Below are 21,861 nucleotides of genomic sequence, written 5' to 3'. Positions count from 1 at the left end.
TCTAGGTAGGGCCGCAACTGGCGGACCAGGCGAACCTGGGCAAATGCCCCCCTGGTCACAGCTGACAGCTGGTGGTCAAAAGTCAGCTGTGGGTCCAGGAGGACTCCTAAGTTGCGGACCCTATCTGAGGGGTATAAAATTTGACCCCCCAGCCTAAGCGTTGGTGTATTAGCCAAATTATTGGGAGGGAAGCACAACAGCCACTCGGTCTTGTCCGGGTTGAGTACCAGTTTGTTAGCACTCATCCAGTTCCTAACGGCCTCCAGACCCTGGTTCATCACGTCCACCGCTTCATTGAGTTGGCACGGGGCGGACAGATACAGTTGCGTATCGTCCGCATATTGGTGGTATTTTATCCCGTGCCTCCGAATGATCTCACCCAGCGGTTTCATGTATATGTTAAATAGTAGGGGGGATAAGACCGAACCCTGCGGCACCCCACATGTTAGGGGCCTCAGGGACGATCTCTGCCCCCCGACCAACACCGACTGCGACCTGTCCGAGAGGTAGGAGGAGAACCACCGTAAAACAGTGCCTCCCACTCCCACCTCCCGCAGACGTCGCAGAAGGATACCATGGTCGATGGTATCGAAAGCCGCTGAGAGGTCAAGGAGAACCAGGATGGACGCATAGCCTCCATCTCTGGCCCTCCAGAGATCATCGGTCAATGCGACCAAAGCGGTTTCTGTGCTGTAACCAGGTCTGAAGCCGGACTGGAAGGGGTCAAGATAACTAGCTTCCTCCAAGGCCCGTTGAAGCTGGAAGGCCACCACCTTCTCAACAACCTTCCCGATAAAGGGGAGGTTGGAGACAGGACGAAAGTTGTTTAGAATGGCTGGATCTAAAGATGGTTTCTTCAGGAGGGGTCTCACCACCGCCGTTTTAAGTACGGCGGGGAAGTGCCCCTCCCGAAGGGAGGCGGTCACAACCGCCTGGATCCAGCCATGTGTCACCTCCCTGCTGTTGGCAACCAGCCAGGAGGGACACGGGTCCAGAATACAAGTGGAGGCACTTACAGCTCGAATGGCCTTGTCCACATCCCCAGAGGCAACATCCTGGAACTCAACCCAGAGATGGTGTGGCAAGTGGTCCTCCTGTGTCTCGGCTGGATCTACTGCGGTGGAGTCCAAGTCCGATCGAAGCCGAGCTACTTTGTCCGCCAAGAATTGAGCATAGTCCTCAGCTCTACCCTGCAAGGGGTCTCCCGCATCCCTCCTATTGAGGAGGGAGCGGGTTATCCTAAACAGGGCGGCTGGGCGTGACTCGGCGGACGCAACCAAGGCAGAGATGTATGATCTTTTTGCAGTTCTTAGTGCTCGGACATAGTCCTTGGTGCAGGTAGTTAAAAGTGCTCGGTTCGACTCGGACTTATCGGACCTCCACAGGTGCTCTAGGCATCTCCTCCGGCGTTTCTTCTCCCGGAGCTCCTCGGTAAACCAAGGAGGCCTCCGGGATCCACTGACCCGGAGGGGCCGTAGTGGCGCAATCCGGTCAAGAGACTCCGACGCCGCCGAATACCAGGCGGCGGCCAGAGTCTCCGCCGAACTGTGGGCGAGAGTATCAGGAATAACCCCAAGCTCCGTCTGGAACCTCAACGGGTCCATAAGTCGCCTGGGCGGAACCACCTGGTCGGTTCCTCCTCCCTACGGTGGGGGTTTGGCCTCCGGAAGTCAAGCCTCAGTAGGCAGTGGTCTGACCACGACAGGGGTATGATCTCATTACCCCTCAGACCAAGATCACACATCCACTGCTCCGAGAGGAATACGAGGTCGAGCATGTGACCCGCTGCATGGGTTGGGCCCCGAATTACTTGGGTCAAGCCCATGGCTGTCATGGAAGCCATGAACTCCTGCGCCCCATCAGAGCGTTCACCGAGCGATGGCAAATTGAAATCCCCCAGAACTATAAGCCTGGGGAACTCAACTGCCAGCTCGGCTACTGACTCGAGGAGCGAGGGGAGGGATGCTGCAACGCAGTTGGGAGGCAGGTACGTTAGCAGCAAACCCACTTGACCCTTGAGGTCCAACTTTATCAGCAGGGACTCACACCCGACAAGCTCCGGAGCAGGGACCCTACGAGGTAACAGAGACTCCCGGATTACAATAGCCACACCGCCACCCCTTCCCTGGGCTCTCGGCTGATGAAGCACCTGAAATCCCTCTGGGCACAGCTCTACAAGGGGGACTCCTCCTTCTGTGCCCAGCCAGGTTTCAGTAATACATGCCAGGTCTGCCCTCTCGTCGACAATTAAGTCCCGGACGAGGGGAGCTTTCTGAACAACAGACCTGGCATTTAGCGACAACAGCCTGAGACCAGGGTCCTGACTGCTCGCGCCATCTGGTCTTGGAGTGGGACTCAAAGGGCCGGAAGCAGGGATCTCTGTGATGTAGCGAACCCTCCTTCCCCGGTAATGGCCAGCCCTAAAGTCCCCGCCGTATCTGCCTCTCCCTGTCATGACCGCTATGCTCCGACCCACTCCCGTGGCCGTAGTCCCCCCAACCACCCCAGTACCCCCCGCCTTCCCTAGCAGGTCCTCCGAGCCAAGCATACTCAGACACTCACACAACCAGTCCCCACGTAATTATTAAAATACACAAATGCAACAATAATAACAATAAAAGTGGGTCACTCACACACTTACATACAATCCCATATACTCAACATACTAAAGATAGAAGGAAAAGGGAGAAAAAAAAGGAGGAAATAAGAAGAATAAAAGTAGCGGCAAAATTGTAAAGTGCGAGTTCAGGGAGAGCCAAATAGTTCTCAGCAGATGGCTCTGCAACAGACAGATTCTGGGAAAATCCAGAAAGTCCAGAGTAGTTGAAGGAAGCAGGGGGCTTTCTTGCATACTGCAAGTACCCCCGCTCATCTAATGGTGGCGCTCTCTGAGGCCAGAAGTCCAGGGTGGTATCAGGTAGCAGTGGCCGTGCCAGATGGAAATGCAGTCCAGAAGCCGCGCTCAAAAAAGAGTCAGATGTCGAACAGCAGAAGGCCCTGTAGAAGGCCCTGCAGCAGCAGCAACCAGGTGGGGGGGGAGAGTTCGCCGAAAGGAGGGGCCAAGCCGAAGGGAGCGGGAGGAGGGGGTGCCCAGCCGAGCTGGAATGGCAGTAGATGTGAACAGCCTCCCATTCTCTCCCAGTACTGTTCCTGGCTGACCACCTTCTCCATGGGGCGATGGCTAGCCCGGCGTGAATCTCAATCCCTCACAAGGAGCAGCTGAAATGCCAAAATATAATCCCACTGTGACAGTTGTGTAAAAACAAATGGTAAGAAAAATTGTCAGTATAGCAATAAAATTATAATACAGCTGTAGTTCGTGTTCTGACCATCACACTTCAAAATTATATTATCAAAATGAAATCAATGCAGAAAATGGAAAAAGAATTGGCTTTTTTCTTTAAAGAAAATAGAAAGGAAGATACATCGATGCAGAACCTTTGGGATACAATGAAGGCTTGGGATACTAGAGGCTTGATAATAGATTATATAAGAAAGAGAAATATAAAGAAAAGACAATTTCTTAAAGGCTTAGAGAATGATTACAAGGCCCTTGAAAAAGAGTTACAGAATTTGCCACAAAGAAAGAATATCAAAATAAAAATGGACATAAATAAACATAAAATGGACTTACTAGAAAAAGAGGAACCAGCACAAAAAATCAGAGGAGCCAAACAGAACTATTTTGAAAATGCTAATAAACCAGGTAGATGGTTGGCGTATAAATTGAAAAAAGAAAGAGAATCAAAGAAAATATTGCAATTAAAAAACAATCAAGGGCAAATTTGCTATGGAATGGTAGAGAAGAAGAAAATTATACAAGATTACTATGGTAAGCTGTATGAACAAGAGAATTTAGAAGAGGAAAGAGTTAAACAATACTTACAAAAAACCAATCTTCCCCAGGTATCTAAAGAAATGGAAACAATACTAGAAAGTAGAATAACTATGATGAAATTAACTGAAGCACTTAAAAAACAAAATAACAGCAAGGCTCCAGGCCCCGCTGGGCTACCTGCAGAATTCTACAAAACTTTTCAAGACTTGTTGTCCATCCCACTACTGGAAGTTATGAACGAGGCAATGTCAGAAAGTAGGATACCCAAATCATGGTCAGAGGCATATATTACGCTCCTACCCAAAGAGGAGGCTGATTTATCACACATTAAGAACTATAGACCCATCTCCTTGCTGAATTCAGACTATAAGTTATTTGCTTCAATACTAGCAGAAAGACTTAAACAAATTTAAATGATTTTATTCACCCTGACCAAAATGGGTTCTTACCAAAAAGACAAATTAAAGATAATATGAGAATAATTTTGAATACATTGGAGTATTATGAGGCGCACCCTGAAAAACAAATAGCTTTGATTTTCTTAGATGCCCAGAAAGCATTTGACAACATGAATTCGCGATTTATGTTCTCACAATTGGAACAGATGAATTTTGGTAAGAATTTCACACAAGCCATTCAAACCATATACCATAAACAAACAGCAAACATAATGATAAATGGAGAATTGACAGACTCCATTGAAATAAAAAAGGTACAAGACAGGGTTGCCCATTATCACCTTTACTCTTTGTCTTAACATTAGAAGTATTAAATAGAAAGATCAGAGAAGAAAAAGAAATAAAAAGAATGAAGATCAAAAAAGAAGAATATAAACAAGCATTTGCAGATGACTTGGTTTTTATTCTCGAGGATCCACTTGAAATGGCACCTAAATTGATTGAGAGAATAGAGGAATATGGGAATGTAGCTGGTTTGAAAATAAAGACAAAACGAAAATTTTGACAAAGAATATAACACTGAGACAAAAAGAAGAATTGGCTGAAGCATTGGCGATCCAAGTTACAAACAAGATTAAATATTTAGGGATATATTTAACTGCAAGATGTAGTACTCTTAAAGAGAATAACTATTATAAACTGAAGCAACAGATTGCGTCTGATTTAATGAAATGGGGAAATTTACAACTATCAATGATAGGGAGAATTTCTACAATCAAAATGAACATTTTACCTAGAATTTTACATCTGTTCCAGACAATTCCAATTAGACTAGAGATTTTTTTTTTACGAATTAAACAAAATAGTATTGAAGTTCATTTGGCAGGGGGGGAAAGCAAGAATAAAATTAAAGTCATTACAGGATGCTAGATCAAGAGGACGCACGAGCCTACCCAATTGGGAATTATATCACCAGGCAACTAGCTTGATGTGGGTTAAGGAGTGGATAACACTAAGGAATTCTAGATTATTGACTCTAGAAGGACATGACTTATTGTTGGGATGGCATGCTTTTTATGGTATAAAAGTACTAAAACACAGGGTTATTTCAGAAGACATTATTTAAGGGAAGCTTTGTTATTGAATTGGGAGAAGATTAAAAAACAATATTATTTAAAAATACCAGTTTGGCTATCAACTATTGAAGCTTTTTCATATCAAATAATATACAAGAAGGAACAAACGGTTAGATATGGTGAAATTTTGAATGCAGAGGGTAAGCTCAAATCTATGCAAGAGCTGAAACAGGAAGGAATAGAAATGAATTGGTTTTCATATGTGCAAATACAATCTAGATATGACAAAGACTGCAAAATGGAAGGTTTTTATGATTAAAAAAACTGAGATGAAATTTTGACAGGTACTGATGAAAAAGTAATTAAAAACTATATGGACATTTACTAGAGGTTAAGTTAAAAGAAGAACAAGTTAAAGAACCTATGATATCTTGGGGGGGGGAATTATGAACATGGGATTGAACTAGAGAACTAGAGAAATGGGAGAAATTATGGTCCCAAAATTATAAAATGACAATGTCAACAGCTTATAAGGAAAATTTGTATAAGATGTTTTACAGGTGGCACCTATCCCCAACGGGAATAGCAAGAATGTCGAAAAACAAATCGGAAAAATGTTGGAAATGTCATCAGACACCGGGATCATACTACCACATGTGATGGACTTGCACAGAAGCTAAAAGGTATTGGACTAAAATTTACACGTGGTTGGAAAAAATGACACAGAAACGCATAGACTTTAAATCAGAGACTCTTTTATTGGGTATTATACCAGATACATACAATAAAGACTTGAAATACTTGATCGTGAAAAAGAAGGCAGGGCTTAGCAGTGAGAAGACGGAGTTTCAGGCCATTCCTGAAATTCCCCTATTCCGGAAGAAATGGACGGGTCGTTTACGATCCTAGCTGTCCCGGAGAGACAGTGAAGGTTTGGGGAGATCCAGTGACCTCAGAGACGTTCGCAGGTCTTGGGGGGGCTCGGATTTCAACCCCTTTTGCCATCCCTTTCTGGATTAGCTGTATGCTAACCGAAACTGCAGGCAGCCCCTAAGAATGGTAGAAGTGTTCTCAACTGGTAAGCTGATTTTATTACTCAACGAGAGAGATGGTCCGCACTAAAATTTAAGCTAATTGAAACCAAAGAACAGAAGAATCTAGCGGCGAATTGGGTTTTTTTTAATGGATTTATGGCTGGTGGTTACCCTATTTCTTAAATGTTTTGAATGCTGTTTACGTGGATAAAGGAAAGTTTACTTTACTTCAACACTCCCTCACGGCTCTCCTTAAGTGGGCTGTAAACCAATTTACTATAATTTGGCTTCTTATAACCTGACACTTTTATTGCTTGGCTGTGTTGGTCTAAGATCAGATAAGACTGCATAGCTCCCAGCATGTCCCTACTTGCAAATTTCATCTGCGTCACATCATGTTATTATTATAAAGACATCTTCTTTCAAAAGATTTTTTCCGCTTTTCAGAAGTTGTTTGATATTTATGAAAAATCTGAAAAAAAATCTGGCAAAAAACTGGACTATTTGTTGTTTTTAACATTAAAATATGAAGGAAAGAGTCAGAACGTTGAATGTTTGAGTGCTCCTGAAATCCAAATGAAGAATGTCAGAAAGGAAGTCTCTCAACTTGCTGACACGCCGGGCGTCTGTTCTACTTCGGAGGCAGAAAGAGAAAGAGATGTAACGTTTGAAAGAAGGGGAGCCATACAGAAAATTTATCTCAAAAGACAGATTCCAGGAGGAATGAGAAGCATTAAAGAATCTATACTTTATGAAACATTATTTGCAGAATTTTTGACACCACCCTTGAAAGTCAAAGACAAATTGAGTGGAACAAGCCAAGGACAACGTTATTACATCAAAGGCACCCTAAGCAAAAAGGTGCGAAGATATTTCTGTTTGGACTTGCTTATAAAAACGTTTGGGGAATTTGTTTTAGGAATGGTAAGAGGACTAAGGAAGTTTTGCTATTGGAGAGACATAGGCTGATAGACTGAAGAATACAATGGAAAATTAGCTAAATCTAATTACTCTTATTTGTAATAGATATAGCTGAATAATAATTGATATTGATAGTAATGTATATAATGTGGAGTTGATATGATAAATAATAATTGGATATGAGAAAGGAAGGTTGGAAATATTTTTGGATTATATATAAAGGGCATTAATCACAATTATCACTATTAAAAAACTAAATAAAATATATACAGTTAAATGTTAATTAATATGGGGGAAATGTTATGATATATGATATAACTAAATATTATGGATGTTCAGCTAAAATAGGATATGAGGATTTGATGTTAATAGAGGATTTTACAAACAAGTAAATGAAATGTCAGCATGTGTTATGGATTAATTCTTTGGCACAGTTAAGGATGAAGGATGTTTAAATAACTATAGTTAACTAAAAGTGGAGGTATAATGATGTTAATATGGTAAACATTTGAGTTAAGATATTTGAATTAATATGAATTAATGGAAGAGATGCACCAAAACATGTGGTAACCAGCTGATATACTTTTTTTTTATAATATATACCTGTGTTTCTTTTTTTCCCTTTTTTTTGTTTTCTGTTTTTTCTTCCCTGCCTCGTCTTTTGTCCTTTTTGTCTTTTTTTTTTGTTTTTCTTTTTTCTTTTTTCTTTTTGATATTTTCTTTTCCCACTGGTGTGGGCATGTATTGTTTAAGATTATTACTTTTATTAATATTTTTAAATAATAATTACAGTCAAATGAAAATGGATATATGACGATGGTGATATGTATGAATATCTGAGTTAAAATGCTTGAGTTAACATGAGTTATGTTTGTTGACTGTGGAGGAGATGTACCAAAGTTTATTTGTGATCGACTGATACACTTTCTATAGATGTAAAGAAAGATGTTGTACTTGTTTCAAATTAAAATTTTTAAAAAAAATTAATAAAAGAAATACTTGATCGTAAATATTTTAAAGGCAGCCAGAATTGTATTTGCAAAAAATTAGAAAAATTAGAAAAATGAGAAAATACCAACGCAGGAAGAAGTTATTCAAAAAACAATGGAATGTGCTGAAATGAGTAAATTGACATTTGAAATCAGAGAACAAGAGGATGAACAATTTAATAAGATTTGGGACTTGTTTTATTAATGGAAACAATTACCATAATCGTGAATTGTAATAATAGAATGTGACAGGAAATATTATAAAGACATGTTACTTTTATATAGATTTTATAGATTTATAACAATGTAATGGAATATTGGTATATATATGAATTGAAGATGTATTTATATACATTTGATAGACATTTTATGATTTTACATATAATTGAAAGTAATGATATACAAATATATGTTGGTGAATCCTTTTTTTATATATAAACTACAAGAAATATTAAGATAGATGATACCATTAAGATATGTTACTATTTAATAGATTTACAATGATGTGACAGATAGTTAGCATATATATAAATTTAATCCTTAGAATACATGTTCAAGAGGAAGAAATTATAAGAGTAAATTGAATATATGATTTACAATGATAATCAATGTACTAATGTATATTAGGCTGATAACTACTGATTCTATATATAATTAAAAGTGGTGATGCACAAATGTTTGTGACCAAACGACATGCTAAATAGATATGTAACTGATTATATTTTAATGTATATTTTTGTTTGTTTTTAAAATAAAATAAAAACTTTTAAAAAATGAAATCAGTGTATTGGTGTATATACAGGTATGGTAGTCCTCGACTTACAACAGTTCATTTAGTGATCATTCAAAGTTACAGACACACTGAAATACTTATGGCCATTTTCCACACTTACAATCTTTGTAGCATCCCCATGATCATGTGTGATCAAAATTCAGATACTTGGTAACTGGTTCATATTTATGACTGTTGCAGTGTCCCAAGGTCATGTGATCATCTTTTGCAACCTTTTGACAAGCAAAATCAATGGGGAAGCCAGATTCCCTTAACAATCGTGTTACTAACTTATCAACTGCAGTGGCTCACTTAACAACTCTGGCAATAAAGGTCATAAAATGGAGCAACACTCACTTAACAAATGTTTCACTTAACCACAGAAATTTGGAGCTCAATTGTGGTTGTAAGTTGAGGACTACCTGTAGTAGATGGAAGAATAGAACTGAAAATTCTACAGTAATGAACAATTATATAGGCTTTACTATCGTTCAATATATATATTCAATATATGTATATTAACAATATATAAATCAAAATATAAAATGTAACTGAAAATAAATGTGATAGGGAAGTGGGGGAGGGAAAGAAAGAAAAGAGAATTCTGGGGTGAAGGGGGAAAAAAGGAAAAAAGCATTAACTTCCAATTCTTTTTAGCACAGTAGAATAAAGGTAATAAAATTATAGCCTCAACTCTTTACTCTTGCATACTTGGCATATACTAGCCATTTCTGTAACAACAAACACAGGCTTTACTATCACCATTTGTTTAGTAACCTTAACAACTCTGCAATTTATATAAGTGTATATTGTGCAACATTTCTCTTTGGTCTACCTAAATAACTATGCATTGCTGATATAATTCAGGTTTTGAAAAACAACACTACCTAATCACCTCCTAATTTTTCAGCAAGTGAAATGTAGTGACAATAATATGTCTAACTGGGGATATAATAAAGCCCTTGGTAATTACTACTCTTGACTCAATCTGTTCTTAGAGCAATAAAGGTGTGGCAACAGAATTAAGGATTAAGAAAAAACCAGTGATGCACGCAAAAAACAATCTATGCAAATGGTTTCACTTGAACGTGACAATACATAGAGATCATGTTGTCTTCGTGTTATCCACTGTATTTTTGCAATATGTGTTTTGCAAGGAATTGAAACCAATTTTAGCAGCTCTCTGCAAAGTTAATTAGAAAATTCACTGAACTGTGATGACACTACGCTGAATAGAACAAGATTATCAATATCAGTCATATAACTAGCAGGTGGGCTTGTTAGCTTGTGGTTATCTTACAGTCTGACAGAGCTGTCAGAAATTCAAATCTTGTTATATTTATTTAATATAAGAAGTTTTTAAAAAGAAAAGGGAAACCAGTTATTTAATTTTGATTAAATGAACTAAAAATAGTGCATTTTACATTCCAAATGACATCAGTAGAACTTCAAAAATCTTCATCCTTTTGCATAGAGTATGCTTGTACATTTCTAAATTCATTAGGAAACAGTGACCATAGTGTTTTTAGGCATAACTGTATACTTTTGTCAGAAATTCTCCACCTATGCACATAATTTCAGATATGCAGATAAGATCTGACCGATAGGATATTTTGACAAGGTTTGAAATGCATAACAAAATCTTATTGATTGCTGTTGTTTTTTTTTAATTTGGGGAATAGCTATTTCTGCTGGGCTAAATAAGGCATAAATTAGCTATAGTAAAGCCTGTGTATATTAGGTGATAGGTCTCAGAACAAGGATAATTAGCTCAACAAAGATCCACATAGTATTCAAGTAGGAAATTTAATAGGTATTAAAGTTCAATAAAGATTGACAATTTCCTTTACATATAAATAGCAGGAGGGAAGTAGTCATACACATTTACAAAAGACAACTGAATTGAATTGAATTGAATTTATTATATTTCTATGCTGCCCTTTTCCCAGAAGGGACTCAGGGCGGCTCACAACCCAAGTCAGGGGCGGGGGGGGATAGGGGATACAAATAGGGGGGAAAAAGACATGGACAAACAATACCACAATTTAAAAACAACTCAACAGGCACACCATTCGAGCGGGGACAGGAACTCATCAGCCCCAGGCCTGTCGGAACAGCCAGGTTTTAAGGGCTTTGCGGAAAGCCTGGAGGGTGGTGAGGGTCCGAATCTCCACGGGGAGCTCGTTCCAGAGGGCCGGAGCAGCCACAGAGAAGGCCCTCCTCCGGGTGGTCGCCAGACGGCATTGGCCAGTGGATGGAATTCGGAGGAGGCCTAATCTGTGGGATCTAATCGGTCTATTGGAGGAAGCTAGAACACACACACAGGCTTAACATATAGACTAGCATGCTTATTCTACTTATTCTAACTTAAGGAAAGAAAATGTGGAGAGAAAAGAAACAGCATTGAAAGAATACAAGGAAAAGGATGGTTATATAGAGCATCTAGAAAATATAAATTAATAAGAGAAGAACAAGCAAAGTAACTGCTAAGCAGAATTATCAGTTCCAGACTGGATAGTTTGAGGACAGTTGATGTCTCCGTCTACATAGGTTAGACTTTGCAATCTATAAAATAGAGCCAATATATGCAAGATCAAATGCCTCTTATGTTTGTAGTACCCACAACATCTTCTGGACACAGAGTCTGCCTGAAATGAAGAGAAGACTAAACAGAGGCTAAATTCATTATTAGGGTAATTGGGCACCCAAGCCTACTCAACAATAATATTAGTTAACATTGCTTTTAATACCAATTTACTCATCATAGGTTCTTTCACCACTGAAATAAGTAACTAATCAGCAAGAGAAATATACTTGCTTCCTTGACTCTGACATTCTCAATATATTTGTACTTAAACTATAATATTCCTCAGGCAGCATAGCCTTTGTGGAGGAACCTGGAAGAAGATATCTAGATGTTGTCCAGGAGGGGTCTATATGCTGTATCTCAGGAACTTCATGAAATAGGGATAAGAATGATTAGGAATAGAGGTAGTCCTTGACTTACCATCATTCATTTAGTGACCATTCAAACTTACAACCACATTGAAAAAAGGAACATATGATTGTTTCTCACATTTATGACCATTGCAGGGCCATTGCTTATGCGAACAAAATTCAGACAGTTGGCAACTGGCATTTATTTATGACTATTGCAATGTCCCGGGATCATGTGATCACCTTTTGTGACCTTCTGACAAGCAAAGTCAAAGCAGAAGCCAGATTCACTTGACAATCATATTACTAACTTAACAACTGCAGTGACTCACTTAACAACTGTGGCAAGAAAAATGGTAAAACACAGCAAAATTTACTTAACAAATGTGCCACTTAGCAACAACAATTCTGGGCTCAATTTTGATCGTAAGTCGAGCGGAACCTGTGCGTCAAACACAGAATCAGGCTGGGGATTCAGCAAGGCAAAAGTCACCTAAAAGCAAATTCTTACGCATCAAAACGATTAAGGAAAGAAGTAGCATTTCTGTTTCTAAGAAGGGAGCTTAGCTGAGAGAATGAAGAGTTCAGAATGATGCAAGGGTCAATAAGGAATAAAAGGAAGATATAATTTTTTACAGCCAGGTCATAATGTTGATGGCCAGGCAGAGCAAACAGAATTGCTCAATATGTTTGCAAAGTTATTTATAGGACTCTTGATGCAAGTGACAAGAGCTTTGGCTCTAATACTATAGAGCACTTCATTATATCTGTTTCTGAAATATAAATGACAGCTTTCTATTCTAACATAAACAAACTGTTTTTATAATTCCAAATGCAAAATTTTAAAAGCATTATTCCTGAAATACTACATTAGTATATTTAACATGATAAATTGTATTCATATACATGACTTTAACAGGTTTTTTCGTGGCACGTCTTTTCTGATTTTAGGTAGCCTTTGAGACGGAAATTGATCTCTGAAATGCTGAGTTTGTACAATACAAGAACAAAACAAGAATTTTGAACTTTAGCCTCTTTTGTTTTTAGGTCTTAAAATATACATAAATTATTTATATATTAAAAATATCACAAGGCTTACTACCAATGCAACATTTAACAACAAATTTGCTTTACCTAGCAAATTTAAAATAAAAGTATCATTCACCTACCAATTCTATAATACAAACTGAGAAACATACAAGAAAATATCAAAGCACTATGATCAGAATTATTCATGCTTATCCTAGTGATTCATGTTTATTCTAATTTACAATATATATACTTAGCTATTGAATATGAAACAGTGAAGCGCAATGTGATTATATCTATCTAATGATTCCAAGTAATTTCACAGAACATTATTTACTTCGTATTTTTTTCTGTCCTAAATGTTGCAGTAGGTTTGCAGTGGCAAAATGAATTACAGCTAAATCCTTTTTTCCTATCTAGAGGGCCTTGTTTCTGTTATTTTCAAAATAATGAGCAATACAAATGGTAAATATATACTGCATAATTGTTTAGTCATGCTTGACTTCTAATACCACTTTTCTGATCAAACTTACTCAACTATAGGCTAGGAAGTCAAGATCAGTACTTGTACCCTGATATCCTACAACTAGACTAGGTGAAATTATGATAAATAAAATCATGGCATATTACATATAGTACTCAGTTCTTTCCCCCATTTTTATTGAGGTTACAAGGTTCTTCAAATGATACCCCATAGAATTCATTTGCTCATGCCAGTTTCTAAAATTTGCTAGACAGGTATACATGAGAGTTTTAACAATTATTTTAACCTCTGATCTTTTCTTACTGGTACTTTCCCTCTATAAGTAACTTCCTACGGTACTGTTTCATTACATAAAACATGGAAGTGTTTATTTTTCTTGCATACATGTGCAAAATCACATTCAGAAGCAGGCATGTTTTCTACATCCCCTATATTCCCAACATGCACAGTTGCACTCGGTTTACTTTTCTTTCCAATCACTCCCTTTTGTAGAGAACTCTCGTTTTATTCGTAATGAATAAAAAAGTCACTAAGAGGATAAAATGTGTGTCTTTCCTGCCCCAAACAAATAATCTGATTAGCATGAGGTGACACCCTAACTAATTGCAACCTCAGCAGGATGAATGGATAGAAACCATGAATTTTCTATATAGCTACATACCTGGTAACTATACACCTAAAACAAGTAACTACCTTCACCCATTTTTTGTAGAGAAACACTAAAAGTCAAATAGCAGTTTGCTGAAAGGTTTATTAAAGGAAAACGGTCCACAGGGAAAAGAAAGCACCAGCTTTTGAAGATGATTACCATTATACTTTGAATCTAATATGATAGATTACATTCTGTCAGTGGAATAAGATAAAATCAAAATAATGAGTTACTGCTGCACCTTTACACAAATTATGCTTTGATAGACTGCCTGCTTTGAGATCACCCACTGTGCAACTTAATGCAGCAGGACAGCCTGTTCAATGTGAATTTCAAGCTGCAGGTACCAATGTATGCATCCTCCACTGAAGGATGGATCCAAGGTTTTCATCAACCACTGTTCAAAGGTGCTATATTACATATGGTGCTTTCCTGTGGTGCTGTGAAAAGATTTTTAGTATGGTGCCACGAGGAGGTTTCCAGAAATCATGAGGGCAGAAAAAAATAATTGGCCCAGTAGAAATAAAGTATTAATGAAAGCTTCAGCAGAGATAAAAATAGCTTTAAGTACTCACATATATTCTCTGTGTGCCGAATGAACTGCTGCTGCATTGCTGTAACGCCACAGAACTATCACTGAAGACAACACATCCAAAGTGGCATCAAACTGGAAAAGATAATAAACAATTTAATTGGGGCAACTAAGGCAAAAGATGTTGCAATGAAAGATTGCTAAGGGTGATGCAATGCTATATATATATAGATGCAGCATTAATCATTGGAATAAAAAGTAAGGAACATTAAAAATTGATTTTTTTATTTTAAAAGAAACAAAAGACAAGGAGTAATAATATTTTAAACCCCATCAATCGTACAGTGTAACCTCTTTTCTGCTGCAAAACACATACATATTTAAAAACAAGACTCTTCTATAAGGGCAGAAAGATCGAACTTAAGGCAAAGTAATGAACCTTACTGTCAAATAATAAAAACTAGAGCACAGGTTGTTATTGAATTTTTTAAATTAGCAAATTATAGCACCAACTTCATATCTGATGGATTCACACAAACAATACTGCCAGAATTATTTGTTTTCTTAGACACCTAAATGACAACAGTCACTAGTTAAAATCCAATCTTACAATCCAATCTTATTAGATACATATGATGATGATCTAAGGAACAAACATTTTTAAAAAGTTCTTAATGAATATATGAACATGAAGAGAACTACCAAAAGAGAATTTCTTCATTAACTGCTTGGTGTATTTATTGGGTAGATCTCCCAACTTTCCTCCAGCTCAAGAGGCAGACATAAGTCCCTCCTTCCTTATTTTCTCAAAATAACACTATTTAATAGATTGGGCTGAGACAGTATCAAAATCACCCACTGAACTTCTGTGGATAAGGATGGCCTTAAACTCCCAGTCCAGCCCTAGACCTGAACCACTGTATAATGTCAGGTCTCTATGCCATTACGATAACATGGAAGTGGAATATAATCATCTAATTTTGGGGTTGGAAGAGGAGGATTGTTCATTTGAAATATGCCCTTAGTATTAGAACTTTTTAATGCTATATAAATAGTAAACTACCGTAAAATGTCTACCTACTCCATACTCCCAGAACTTGCAAATCAGCATGAGGCTGATTAATCTCCTGATACTGAGACTTAACATGAGGGTATACACAGAGAATTAAGTTAGCTCTTGCTTAACACTATTGATAAAACAAGCCTCCACAAATTGTCTAAGCCTCTGTTGAAACGTGCTTCAGTTATGTTGCTAATACAGGAAACAGTGGACAATGCTGGGAATATGCTTTAGACCCATTTCTAATTCTTCTGTGAAATTCAAATAAGAAATCCTACCTAAAATCCAATTAGACTTCTGGTCTGATTGTTTAACTTTTACTCATGGTTCCTCTCTTTCTTAAATTTCTTTGTGTGAATTAATAGTATTTGTGACAACTGTGGATGAAACTAATGAGTGGATTCGATCAGAAAAAGCAAATGTACATTTCAGTTATGAGAATACTTACTGCAAATCCAAATGATGAAGCACTGTACCTCATTACAGAGACAGCTAAAAGGAAAAAGAAATTTTAAAATCTACATTCATTGAAATTGCATGCTTGATTAGTCAGTCAGTCACTCTGAATAAATGATACTACTGTAGTACAATAACCTCAAAATGAATATATCAGAATTGTTATTCAGAAACTAGAGAAAGGCTGAAAAATATGAAAGCATATTTGAAAAGGAAATGTGCATCACATGCTGAATATATAAATTCACTATTTCATCATAAATATTTATAAACAATAAATTTTAGAATTAATTTTAAATTTTAATGGAATACAATCTATGAAAACATAAAGATTCTCTCTATGCAGTTATAAAGCTCTGATTTTTATATGGCAGGACAAGAGATGCTTCTTCCTATTATTTGCAGTTCTTTCAATCCTTTCAGTTCCCTGAATGCTGTGTTTTGATTTCTGCTCACAAGAATTTTCTGTAGTTATTGTTACTCAAATAAAGAATACTGTTATCAGAATCATTTTTAAGAAATAAAATTTTCATAGGTTTTTTTCACTAGTTGTTCAGATCAACACTAGCCAATACTAATTGTTCATTTTTGTGCCGTTATGGTTCAAGCTGTGGAAATGTCGAAATACAAATTTCAGGTGCACTCAACATCCTAAGAGAGTGCTTCTTAAGCTTGGGCACTTTAAGACGGGTGGACTTCAACTCCCAGAATTCCACAGCCAGCTTTGCTGCACTACAATTACAGCATAAAGGGACTTGAACATATAAATCATCATCAAATTTTAATTTTGTATCCTTTAAAATATCCATTACTAAACCTTCTCTTTCTTTTTTTATGTAAAAATAAGAAGAGAGAAAAAGGAAACAAAAATGTATAGTTTTTTTTAACTATTGAAAATGGGCATATTTAGTCATGTAATGTAATGTAATTGTTAACACCCAATCAATCTACTTAGCAAGGGAACAAAAATTTAAACTTGTAAATTAAAATAAATTGAGATGTGTACACGCTCACATTTGCAAACCGGTAGGGAAGGTAAGTGAATACCACCTCTGAACAGGACCTCAACAAACCCAACTGTTTGTCCAACCTGTGTAGAAACAAGGACTCAGTGGGCTCCATTTATCATATAAGATACAAAATGAAAAGGGGAAAATGTTTTTTTTTTCAAAATGCCCTTCCACATTGGAGATTAGAAACAACAAATAGGCACAGGTGCATACACACACACATACACTCACACAAGCACAATCATTTATAGGAATAGTCTATAAAGTTGTATCTCTATTTCTACATTGTAGAGAGCAGAAAGCACATACAGCTTAAAAAACTAATTGAAATATTTGTTAAATGATAGATTTATTTTACTTTATAATTGTGTATTCCAAATATTTCTGATAAATGGTTGGATATGCAGCTGATTCCTGTTTCAATGCTAGGAGCCCAAACCTAATTATATTTTATCTTTGATAACTGATTCTAAAGATGAATGTGTATGTATTTCAAAATGTGATGAAAGAGGATCTTTTTTTAGCATAGTCTATGTAGTATTTGTGCTTAAGAGGGAGAAAATATGTATTTCCTCCTTCTGTTCTGTGTCTGCATCCTTAAATCACCTGTTTAAACTTCACAGAATTTAGCTATACGCAAGTACTGAAAACAGAAATCCTACATCTTCTCTAGCTTTCTCCATATTGTTTACTGAAATAGAACACATGCATTCTTCAACAAGATGTTAACAAGAAACAGGAAATAAGTTGATTGGTTGCTTTGGCTCCAGCTGTGCAGTTATTCTAACTATTTAATTCCATAAGAAAATATAGATTAATGAGATATCCCTTTGTGCTTGGTTTAAGTATTATATTATGGACAAGGAACTATTAACCTGAAGGTAAATTACAACCTCTGAATAAGGAGGAGCCTGGTAGCATTCTTTCAGAATAACATATTTTATTAAAAGGCATGTATTTTTTCATCACTGCACATAGGCTTTCTAATAAAATATGTCAGTTTGAAAAAGTGTAACCAGTTCCTTCTACTTAATCTACCTGGAATTATATGCATAGAGTAAATGATAGTCACAAAGCACATTTCAAAAGGGGGATTGTTTACAAAATAAATAAATAAATAAATACGATAAAATGTTCCTTCTTTATAATGTTCCTTCTTTTTATGGCATTTCTAACATTTATTGTTATATGATTTGGTAATTATCAACAGTTATAGATTAACTGAAAAAACACTATATTAATTAAATAATTCCTTAAAATTAAAGGAATAGTAATTTGTAGTAGGTTTTATTTATTTTTTTCCATAGCTCTTTCCATTGTTGTACTGTAATAATTTATTTGAAGCTTTACACCCACTTTATCATACTTTTTAAAACTTGTTTCATCCCTGTGCCATATTTAAATTACACACACACACCCCTCCTAATATGTGACCTTGATAAGTGTTTTAAATTCTGTCACCTATAAGAAAGTCCCTCCTTTCTTATTTAAAAGCAAGAAAGCATTATTGAGGCTGATTAAAATGCATTTTAAAAATGCATTTCTTTTGTTGTACCTTCACCTTTCACATTGTAATTAAATATATACATTGCTTTTAAATTAGTTTCAAAGTTATTCAAGTTTAAATACTTAGCAAACAAATACTGATTAAAACGAGATAAGCAATGACTTTTAAAGTAGAATGCTGTGAAATTCATAGTAGAGACCAGCTATTATTAGGCAAAGAATATTCTAACATGGACAAAACTCAATGATACTGATCCCTCTAAGGAATTTATTTACGTTTTATTTAAAAAAAATAAATCACCCTTTAAATAGATTGTACTTTTGAAAATCTGTCAGAGTTATGTGCATATATAAAGAACAATAAAAAGTATAGTTGGAGACATAAAACAATACAATACAATAGCAGAGTTGGAAGGGACCTTGAAGATCTTCTAGTCCAACCCTCTGCCTAGGCAGGAAATCCTATCCCATTTCAGACAAATGGCTATCCAACATCTCCTTAAAGACTTCCAGTTTTGGGGCATTCACAACTTCTGGAGGCAAGCTGTTCCACTGATTAATTGTTCTAACTGTCAGGAAATTTGTCCTCAGTTCTAAGTTGCTTCTCTCCTTGATTAGTTTCCACCCATTGCTTCTTGTTCTACCTTCAGGTGCCTTGGAGAATAGTTTGACTCCCTCTTCTTTGTGGCAACCTCTGAGATATTGGAACACTGCTACCACGTCTGCTCTACTCCTTCTTTTCATCAACCTAGACATACCCAGTTCCTGCAACCGTTCTTCATGTTTTAGTCTCCAGTCCCCAATCCTCTTTGTTGCTTTTCTCTGCACTCTTTTCTATATCGTGGCGACAAAAACTGAATGCAGTATTCCAAGTGTGGCCTTACCAAGGCATTCTAAAGTGGTATTAACATTTCACGTGATCTTGATTCTATCCCTGTGTTTATGTAGCCTAGAACTATGTTGGATTTTTTGCAGCTGCTGTGCACTGCTGGCTCATATTTAAATGGTTGTCCACTAGGACTCCAAGATCCCACAGTTAGTACTATTGAGCAAGGTACCACCTATACTGTACCTGTGCATTTCGTTTTTCTTGCCTAAATGTAGAACATTACTTATTTCACCATTGAATTTCAATTTATTAGATAGTGCCATATGTTCAAGTTTGTCAAGATCCTTCTGTATCTTAAGCCTGTCTTCTAGAGTGTTGGCTATTCCTGCCAGCTTGGTGTCATTTGCAAATTTGATGAGTTCCACATTTATTCCCTCATCCAAATCATTGAAGATGTTGAAGAGTGCTGGGCCTAAAACAGAGCCTTGGTGTACTCCTCTCTGCATACTTCCCTTCAAGTAGATGCAGTCCCATTGAGGACTACATATTGAGTGCGGTTGGTCAGCCAGTTACGAATCCATCTGGTAGTGATGCTGTCCAATCCACATTCTTCTATTTTATCTAGTAGTAGGTTATGATCTACCTTATCAAATGCCTTACTGAAATCCAAGTAAACTATATCGACAGCATTCCTCTGGTCCACTAATTTTGTCACTTTGTCAAAGAATGCAATAAGATTAGTCTGGCATGATCTGTTTTTGACAAACCCATGTTGGCTTTTGGCTATTACTTTGTTTACTTCTAGGTGTTCGCTAATTTGTTGCTTAATTATCTTTTCCAGAATCTTTCCTGGTATTGTGGTCAGGCTGATAGGTCTATCGTTTCCTGGATATATTTTTTTTTCCTTTTTTGAAGATGGGAACTACATTAGCTCTTTTCCAGTCCTCTGTTCCCCGGTGCTCCAGGATCTCTGAAAGATATAGTTCAGTGGTTCTGAGATCTCATCTGCCAGTTCCTTCAGAACCCTGGAGTGTAATCCATCTGGTCCTGGTGATTTGAACTCATCTAGAGTAGACAGGTGCTCACTTACCATTTTCTTCCCTATTTCAATTTGTGTTCCTAATCTGATTTTTCTGGTGCTGTTTTTTATAGGTTGGACTGTTTTATCCCTTTGTGTAAAGACAGATGCAAAACATGAGTTACATAGTTCTGCTTTCTCCCTGTTGCTTGTCACCTTCTTGCCACTTTCTCCCAGCAATGAATGGACCAATTGTTTCCTTAACCCTTTTCTTGTTTTTAACATGTTGGAAGAAGCTTTTTTTGTTATTTTTTACTTTTGTGGCAAGCCTTTCTTCGTTGTGAGCCTTAGCTTTCCTTACTTCATCTTTACAGGCTTGGGCTATAAACAGAAGCAAATAATTCTAAATTTAAAAATCTGATATAACAAATGAACAATTATACTAACAGATCTGTCTATCATCTAAATTCATTATATCCACCCACACCAGTATAGTTTATTACAATGTAACAGAAGCACTGATAAATTAATATCCTATTGAAATTCCCCAGAGATTTCATAAGAGCATCTCTTCAGTCATGCCCCCCAGATTCAAATGCACCTGATACAAATAGCATCTTGAAAAGCAATTTCACGTACTGTATTTTTTGTCTAATTATTAAAGTTGGCCATACACATGTAACAGCCCTACTTTAATAAGGAGGCAATGCTTTGCATGTAATCTGTGATCTTAAAAACAGACAGCCAGATATTATAGCAATTAATTCAAACAATGCATCTTACTACTATCTTCACATGATACCTTACACAGAAATCCACATGAAATTTTCATAGATAATGTAAAATTTATATAATTTACATTATATGTATGAACATTGTCTGGACTAAATTGTATTTGGAAAAGCAATTTGAATCCAGATGTTGTCCAATGCATTCAGTCCACTGAAGGGGGTGTATAAAATCAAGATTTTACTTATGAATTACATTAGATTTGTAGATTTGTAGATTTATTTATTTATAGGCCGCCCTTTTCCCTGAGGGGACTCAGGGCGGCTTACAATCAAAAAAGGAAGGGGAGTGTAGGACAATACAAAAAAAGAAATGTGCACAAAGTAAATTAGACAGTAAAACTCAACATTCACTCAGCATTCGGGAGGGGCAAAAATAAGATTATCCCCAGGCCTGACGGGCTAGCCAGTTCTTGAGGGCTGTGCGGAAGGCCTGGACGGTGGTGAGGGTACGAATCTCCACGGGGAGATTGTTCCATAGTGTCGGAGCCGCAACAGAGAAGGCTCTCCTCCGAGTAGTCGCCAGTCGGCACTG

General features: G+C 37.1%; 1 protein-coding gene across 1 annotated transcript in view; it reads right to left on the bottom strand.

Moving 5' to 3' along the window:
• Nucleotides 1-21,861, bottom strand: part of TMEM163 (transmembrane protein 163) — a 100,032-nt gene that overhangs the window by 37,514 nt on the left and 40,657 nt on the right. The window contains exons 3-4 of the mRNA XM_032232555.1: nt 16,168-16,211; nt 14,703-14,794 (exon numbers count right to left, since the gene is read on the bottom strand). Of these exons, the coding sequence (XP_032088446.1) occupies nt 14,703-14,794; nt 16,168-16,211 (136 nt within the window). The remainder of the gene's footprint in view (nt 1-14,702; nt 14,795-16,167; nt 16,212-21,861) is intronic.

This window comes from Thamnophis elegans, chromosome 1 (genome assembly GCF_009769535.1).
Source record: "Thamnophis elegans isolate rThaEle1 chromosome 1, rThaEle1.pri, whole genome shotgun sequence".
Lineage (NCBI taxonomy): Eukaryota > Metazoa > Chordata > Lepidosauria > Squamata > Colubridae > Thamnophis > Thamnophis elegans.
Note: the sequence above shows the minus strand (reverse complement) of the source record. Positions and strands in the feature narration are given on the sequence as shown.